This window comes from Poeciliopsis prolifica, unplaced genomic scaffold, assembly GCF_027474105.1.
Source record: "Poeciliopsis prolifica strain line A6 unplaced genomic scaffold, Auburn_PproV2 SCAFFOLD019, whole genome shotgun sequence".
Taxonomy (NCBI): Eukaryota; Metazoa; Chordata; class Actinopteri; order Cyprinodontiformes; family Poeciliidae; genus Poeciliopsis; species Poeciliopsis prolifica.
Genome location: NW_026562394.1, coordinates 1,737,012 through 1,745,803, shown reverse-complemented (window position 1 = coordinate 1,745,803; position 8,792 = coordinate 1,737,012). Strand labels below are relative to the sequence as shown.

Genomic DNA, 8,792 nt, shown 5'->3' with positions numbered 1-8,792 from the left:
AGAGATAAAGAAAAATGTTTTTGCAAAGTATATCTTCTATTATACTGAAGCCATATCAGAATTTCCAAGGACTTAGTAAAACAAACAAACAAAACCTCAACCAAGGTCAGCCTGTACTTAATTAGGACAAGTAGCATGTCCTTAAACAGGATGTCCTTTCTTAAATGCCATCATATATTGCTTAATTAAAGCAATTTAAAATAAAATATTTTTTTGACTGGACATCAAGTCTAGACATCGTTAATATAATTCAGCAATATAATAATGTAAAGAGAGGAACATCTTGTCAAAAACATTTGAGCTACAGATTTTTTTTTTCTAAACTTGTGTTTTGTATCAAGCATTAAAGGGTTAAACAGAAATGTGATTGATGCAGAGGACCAAAAATCCCAGTCAGTCCAGATGATTAGAGAATAAAGTGATGCTTTATTTTACAGCCTGGCATTTATTACATATACAGTACTTTGAAATTTTCCAAGAAGACATAAGTCATTAAATAGTTGAAAGGTTTGCATGTTGGAGGCTGTAAAATTAAGCTTTAGTAATTAGTATCATTGCAAACGCAGATTCAGACATTGTAGACAACACTACATCAAAAATAAACTTTTTCTTCCTCCCCGACCCTCCTGCACAGGAAACAAAACATGGGGGGGAGACATACATTTTTTTATGTAGATTCCCACTGAGTGGGAGAAATAAATTTATTCTTTCTTTTAAATTTGTCAAATGTACATAAATTATACTTAATGCATCAAATGAGCAAATCATATATAACATTTGAACAAAAAAAAAAGAGGCAACATAAGAGAAAGAACGACATTCTTTGATGAGATCATTGTTAAACAAGTATTGGTCAGGCGTTTCATTAACCTGGGAAAAGCAAAGTGCTACACACAACAACCACTGAAGACAGTTCACCATACATCTTAATGAGGATTAGACTGAAGCACCTTTTCTTAGCTTAAAGCTAAAAATGGAGATTTCTTCTTTTTTTTTCCATAAAACAAAAACAACCTCCATTTGGATGTTTGTAGTCTATCTTCAACAACCCACAACCCTTTTCTTAGAGGGGCACATTCGCAGTGACAATGTTTTGTTTCAAGTTAAAGTACATATGTGAACTGCTTGACCCAACAGGCTGCTAAGACCCTTGGTATCCGTTTCTTTTTTCTTTTTTTTTTTCTCTCCAGGGTGAAACTTTGAGTGCAAATAAAGGCGTACGACTCCTTCATGAGAAAAACACATGGAATTCAGTCACATGCTTTTCAAATTATAATCATATATTTAATTGATACACATATATTGCCACCATTGGCACATATGATATTGCACACAGTGATGAAATGTTGCACAGGAAAACAAAAATAAAATAGATATATCTCTTTCTTTTATGGACAAAAACATTCCAATATCACAAATAAAGTGGGATAATGCTGAAAAGGTAGAGTTACACTTTGAGAAAAAAATAAAAATTATGTTCGCTACTCCCCATTTACTGCCACATATAACCACCACTTAACCATTTTAGCTGAAAAATTAACAATTTAAGTGGGGTGGGGGCTTACCGTCGAGGTCTTATTTCACACAATTAGCCCCCGCTCAGCGAGACACGAGCCTGCTCCTCTGGATCGTCTTGCATGGAGGTGACCACCCCCTTCCATGTTTACATGTAGGCCGATACCTGGATGGCTAAAAAGGGGATGGCAATGAAGTTATATAGGGAAGGAAGGTAGCAGAAAGAAAGTTAACAATTCTGCTCCCAGGATTTGTAGCAAACCCTTTTAGCACCACGAGTCGTGCACTAGCACACAAGGGGGCCGAGACAAAACTGGAAGAAGAAGAAGCTAAAACTGCAATCCAAAGCACCAGGCCAGCGTGTAAGCATGCGGAGTGTGTAAGGCACCAGGTCGTTTTACATGCTGAAAGTGGACGCTCTCCCATACAGGTGTGGCTTAGGCTTTAATCCGGATGCTCCCAAAAAAATAAGGTGGTCAAGGAAAAGGACAGTCTAGTTTTGCTGGTTTCCAGTCAATTGGAAGGTGGGAGCAATCGTTTGATTTAATGATGAGGTAAATCTGAAATAAACTGATTGTTGCCAGTTTCTCTGGAGTTTACTGACAAAAGAGTTTATAAAACTGCTATCGAACATCTATGAGATGCGACTGAACTGGTTCCAGAACCAGTCTTTTTAACAAGTGGCAGCCCAAATATTTACAAATAGACCAGACTGCTTCCAATCCCAAATCTGACGTAAAGCTGCAAGTGTGCATCCAAAGTAACCACTCAGGCCTTAAACTTGTAGGGCTAAAGTTGGAGAACCACCAACAGGTGACTAAATCCCCTCCTCATCATGTTCCTCCTCCTCAGCTGAGCCAGGTGTGTACCTGGGGGAGAGGGGGGGGCTCCTTCTAAACCAACGGTGATATTCTGATTACCATTTCTGCTTTAACTGTGCCAAAGACTTTTGGATAAGTACTCAAACTTCAGATTCCTATCAATGAAACGGTTCATATAGTGCAGGTTAACATGCAGCAATAGCACTCCTTGGCACAATGTAGACTCTTACGACTGAGCAAGATCACAAAAAGATGTTTCAGATAGAAATGCACCGATCATTTACCCAGACAATGACCTCTCCCCACCAAAAGCTAACAGCACATGTTGCAATTTGGAGTCTGTTAAACATGGCGAAGTTTAAAGAAAATCACAAAGTGTTACTGGCCAAAATAAAAAGTGATCGGTGCATCTCTAAAGACGAAACATGTCAACAAAAAGTTACTATTAGGGTCGAGATGCACCAAACAATCAATCGGAATCAGTCAAATAATGGGGGAAAAAAAAGCTTTTTCTATTCTCTAAATGCAAAAAACTCCCCAAAAAATGCATCAACAAATAGCATGTACTTTGAAATTCTTTCTAAAACTTTAAAAAGTTCATCTAAAAGACATCAGAAAAATGATCATGCCTTTAATTTCTAACAGACCATGATAAACACAAAAGAATTAGCTGGTTGGATTTTAAAGAAAACCATCAATTGTGATCGGTGCATCTCCATTTCCACTCATTTCAATGCATCTACGCATTTAACTCGGCCAATTAACACAGCTCATGTGTAAGGGCGTGTGTCTTGTTAAATAATTTGCAAATGGGGCAAATTGCTACATGTCACCGCATTTCCTCTATGAAATACACAGAACGTACCTTTTATAATTACCACATTGCATCAACAACGAGACAAAAAGGTACCGGTAATCTATAATATATCGATCTGCATGGCAACAATTTCAACTCAAACAAAAAAATAAAGAAAAATCACAATATCTATATTTCTTTGAATGCCTCTAGCAATGGTCATGTCAACTGTTGACCAGTTCAATATAAATCGATTTATCTGAAATGCATATTGCACAACAAAAATAGCACTTATTTCATTTCATGAAAATGCCTATATATTCCTTTTTTTAATATACTGCATGACATCTAACCAGTTTCCATAGCAGGCCTAGCCCTCATATATGATTTATGTGTAAACACATCTCTACTCACAGGTAAAGGTAAATAGGATGGCGAGTACATGTGACAATCTTTTACAAAGATTTGGAATTTTGTTTTGTTTTTTTGAAAAATTTAAATATCTGATTTGTGCTGAAGTCATTAGCTCACATGTAAAGGACCCCCGCGCCCCTCTTATTTCCATTTGAACATTGCAAACACTTTTTTTTTCTCCTTTTTTTAACAATAGCTTTAACTGGTACAAAAGTTCTCTGTTAATAAGGGAAATAAACACTCCGTTCAATATTGTTTGTCAAGTAGGAATCAATGTTCAAATATAATGTTATTACTTTGTTTAGCAGCCTATTACTGTATTAATGGTGATAAGTGGGGTAACATCCAGCAGATGAGTGACAACATGTCATAACTGTCAGGTTGTGGTTTCTTATACTGAGAGTGATGCTCCCTTGGAGTTAAACCTTTACAGTTAAAATATTTAGATTTTTCTTTATACAGTAGAGTTTTTACTTTAATTCTCTTGTTATTTTTCATTACTCTTGCACGTTTTCTCTATTATCAATCCTCGTCTCCGTCGTCCGCCTGCATCTCCTCTTGTTGCTGCAGCTCGCATGCCCTTTTCTCCCGCTGCTTCTCCTGGATCTTCTTCATCTCCTCGGCGTATTTACAGAAAGTATTTCCGAATTTGGACCACACTTTGTAGGGCACCGTGATAGAGTTGCGGTAGGTGGGCTTCACCTCGCTCACCCTCATAAACACGCCGTACTTATTGGAGCCGACGTCGAAGAAAAAACGCTTGTTGTCCACAGTCAACGACGATCCCTCCGGCAGCTCCGCGGGCTCGTCCTCTACGCCGTAATCGTCAATAAGTTTAGCCAGAGCGTCGCGAAACTCAATAAGTCCCTGTGCTGGAAGAGCGATCGTCTGGCCTTGCGTCGATCCCAACCCGGGCCCCCGGTTAACGGTCTGTCTGATCCGCAGAAACCGTCCTCTCTGGTTCTCTTTCAGATCCATATAGTATTTCCGATTCTCCCGGACCAGGAACTCACTTTTCAACGCCCGCCTGGGCTCGTCCTGTACCATCCCAGGGTTGCTCGGTCCCAGCTGGGCGTAGTGCTCGATGAAGTCCCCCAAGTAGTCTCGGAACTCGACCGCCACGGACATGGAGAGTGTGAGGCGGCTCTTGTTTCCGCCGGCCCCGACTTCGGCTATCTTCAAGAAGCGGCCCTTCGCGTTCTGCTTAACGTCCAAATAGAAGCGCTTGTTCTGGATGTCGACCCGCTTAGACGCCAGCTCCTGCGTCTCATGCTGGAGCCCGGAAGCCGAGCCCGCCCCTCCTGCCGCTAGGTGCATGGAGCCGAAGCCTGGGCCCGTGGCTGCTCCTCCCTGCTCACTTCCACTGTCTCTGTCCGCCATGATGCTGCCTGCCTGCCTCGCCTGCCTTCTCCTTCCGTCTGCTGCAAAGCCACGGCCAGCTGAGCCCGTGCTCGGAGCTCTCGCGAGATCTACACAGGTATAAAACAGCGAGGAAAGGGAAAGGGAGGGTACGTTAATGCAGATCGAAAACTGCTGCTGAGTTCTCCATCTCCCGGTGTTTTCCTGATGTCAGGAGCTGTCTTTTCGCTTCAAGTAAAACGAAACTTACGAATTCCACAGATTAATATCAGTTTCGATTATTCGGGACACGCGACGAAAGAACAGGTACTTTTTCTTTGTGGGAAGACCCTACTTTCTTTTTCTAATGCTGATTACCTGAAAATTGTATGTAACTTACTAAAAATAATAATAATTAAAAAAACAAAAACAAACAAACCAATATATATATATATATATATATATATATATATATATATATATATATATATATATATATATATATATATATATATATATATATATATATATATATATACACAAATATGGGTGTATGTGTGGGCCACATTCAGGCAAAAAATAAAATCATAGGTCAGTAAAGTCATGTCTGTTTTTTGAGATGTGGTGTTCTGTGTCTGTAGCACAGAGTAGACCAATCTCTCTTTTCCAGCAAAGAGTCAGCAGGATGACTTGTTATGAAAATGTAAATATTCTCCATTTTATAATTAAGAAATATTCACACATTTCCATAATAATGATCTTGGCAGGGCGATAGTGAGTCATTAAGTCACTTTTTCCAAATGACTAAAGACAAATCAAAGCAAGAAATCTGCAGAATCCGACAGGGGCGTTCATAACTGTTCAGTTCCATAAACTGAACAGTTATGGTACGCTTGTAACCTTAACCCGCGCTTTGGGAAATAAAAAAAACTTATTTATTTTAATATTTACTTTAAAGCCAACATGGTCTGCCGCCGTATTGATAATGGCTGTTGCCACGTTGCTTGGAGCCTTTAATTAGCACAGAGGCCTCTCTCCTCCCCGCTGTTTGGCCGCACATCGTTTACGAGCCATCCCTTATACTTATTCTACGGGTTGTCCACACTCACGAATCAGGTGGCAGATCTTTCCTTGTAAATGTCTGTTGAGTGACAGTACACGGTCTGCTGTGCAGTAGAACCACGATCAGCAGCATTTTGTCACTTAAATCACATTTTGAGGCGCGGTGAACTTGGAATGAAGGCATGTAGTATTCAAAAACTGTTACCAGCGTGATAAGTAATTTGTATATGTGTTGGTTAAACTAGCTAATTGGGCGACGCATCTCCTTCATAGCACAACGACTCAACTAGAACTAATACAACTTTTATAATAAAATGAAAAAAACAACAACAACAACAAATAACTAAAAATATAAAGTAATGCATAATGAATGTATTTATTTAAGTTAAAATATATATCTTTTTCTTTTTTTTTTTTAAGGGAAAGTCGTAGTTTTATGCCAGCCTAATAAAAAACATATCGTAAATAAAACATAGGTGGAAAAATGTACTCTTAGCTGTTTCTGGTCCACTGTATAATTAACCGTTGGCTAATTTTTATTTGAAATATTTTAAATGTGTTTTAACGCCATTTCAAGCAGATGTTTCGCCGTGCTTCAATTAATGTTCAAATAAAATCATTTCTAAAAACAAAACGATGGATAACAATAGCAGATTACATCGCCAATAGGCCGATTCGCTGAGTTGAATAAAATGCCCATGAAATGTGTGAGCATCGACACAGGAGGTTTAATGCAAATAAAATGATTAATTAAATAAATAACATAAATAATTAAAAACGTGATTATTTTTTGGCCCAAACATTGACGGTCTCCTCTTTCTTTTTCTCCGTTTCACATTTAATATGTTACTTTTAATAATGATAGCAAACAAAACTTTTACATACACTGAAGGCCATATGATAAAAAAGTAATTCAGTATTTTCTCCTGAAAGGAAATATTTATGTACGGTTTCCAAAGGTACTTTGAAGGTCCCGGATGAAAGGTAGTCTAATATCCAAACTATTATACTGCTAGATATGAAACTTTTTTCAGTTTTAGATTGTTTAAAAAAAACTGTTAATGAGGAATAAAATATTAAGCAAAAGATTTTTTTAAAAATCAAAAATTTCAAAAAACACAACATGAATATTTTTAAGAGCAAATAATTATTTTTGATACCCAGAGTAATAAAAATGCTGACAGTATAAATATAATAAGTGATGGCTCATTTATTTTCCTTTCCAGTGGAAGTCTATGTAAGTAAGTAAAATAAATTAATAAGTCGATGTCTGAAGTCAAATCTTGAGATGCGCTGAGGCGGTATGTTGAAGGCCTGGTGAGATTTGTTCAGTTTTCTTTAGTTACATTTCTTCATTTATTAACCATTACTCCTCATACCTGACAGGTATCCCATTCTAATATATTACAAAACGAATTAATATTTTAGATATGAAAACGTGCTCGTTTTTTACTGGATGCTGTCCAAGAATGATCCGTGAAGTCAAGTATGAGACATTGTTTTTGCGTGAAAAATTATTAGTTGTGACAATGAATCGGATATTTATTTCTTAATTTTAGTTTAAAAGACGTGTATTGTTTTTAACCGTCCACATAGCCTAAAATAAGCATTTTTTGTTTATATTTTTTTATTTTAATTAAATATAGAGGACAATTGTGACATACATAAGTCTAAATGTTATGTAATTAACGTTTCTTAAGCGAATAACCTGAGTCTTACGAGTGTCGCAACGTTTTGCCCATTGCACATAAACTAGGCAAGGAAACAACCAAATTTCAGCAGTTTTAGATCCAAAAACCTGGTCAACATATTTGTTTCCTGGACCCTGCATTGTTTTCTCTCCCTCCCTTCTTCCTTGGTTTCTTTCCTTGCTGGCTGATCCATTTACTGCTCCAGTATACGAACAACCAATCTATCAACTTATTTAATGCTGTCAGTGGGTCACCTTATATTTGTTCAGGTGTTTTTTAATGGTGGACAAAAAAGTATTTCTGTTCGGATCCAAAACAGGCTTCTGTCTCAATAATAAGGTGCTGTCGCAGTTAGTGGAAGCCAGACCCCGTAATCTCCTCACAAAGTTTTGCCCTACATCCCGGCACTGAAACGCTGCGTGGCGACGCTCCAGACGACAGCTCCGTCGCTGCTCCAGATCAGCCATATATGTTGAGATGTCATGCTTTGGAAACTCTGCAGAGCGCTGTCATATGCTTGGTCGCACGTCACGGCACTTCAATAGGACGGCTACAATAACCCAAATCGCAACTGTACGCACAGAATTTGGTTCCTGCTGTAACCTTACCTTTCTTTGCTTTCCCCCCGCCCCCCGCAGCTCCGTCTGCGGGACTGAGAGCCTTTACAACCCAGACAACGCAACGCAGGCGAGACGAGGTGGAGGATTCATGGACAGACACTCGAACGGCCCCTTCTTTAGCAGCACCCAACACTACATCTGCCTGCTTCACAAGATGGACCAGAAACGGCGAGTCGTGGCACGCCGAGCGACACACGCACAAGTTCGGCGCCGCACGTTGCGCCGCTGATGTCAACACGTAAAGTGGTGTACGATGCCTCACTTTGGTGGAGGAGAAGAATTGCAGGCTTTGCTTGAAAATGGTAACAGGTAGGCAAGGAATATGCATTAAGGTAAGCAGTACTTTTAAATGTTTCAGCTTTTTTCATGACTTCTGTCTTAATTTACGTCACTTTCACGTGATAATTATTCTACGTTCTCCTGCATTTCCTGAGAATATTATAATGCTTTAATGCTTTACAATGTCCCAAAGCTAAATATAACTTTGGGTGTCCCCAGTTAGGTCTGCCAGTTCCTACAACTCCACTTGTCTAAA

The 8,792-nt window shown here is 38.8% G+C and overlaps 1 protein-coding gene across 1 annotated transcript; it reads right to left on the bottom strand.

The window, feature by feature from the left end:
- Positions 1–406: 406 nt before the first annotated feature.
- puraa (purine-rich element binding protein Aa) lies at positions 407–8,507 on the bottom strand. The gene is made up of 2 exons (XM_055043869.1): positions 8,246–8,507; positions 407–5,015 (listed from the first exon to the last, which is right to left on the bottom strand). The coding sequence occupies exon 2, from the start codon at positions 4,924–4,926 to the stop codon at positions 4,069–4,071; it is 858 nt and encodes a 285-aa protein (XP_054899844.1). The 5' UTR covers positions 4,927–5,015; positions 8,246–8,507; the 3' UTR covers positions 407–4,068.
- Positions 8,508–8,792: the final 285 nt, after the last annotated feature.

Coding starts and splice junctions, on each gene's coding strand:
- puraa (XM_055043869.1), bottom strand. CDS start 4,926: ATGGCGGACAGAGACAGTGGAAGTGAGCAGGGAGGAGCAGCCACGGGC.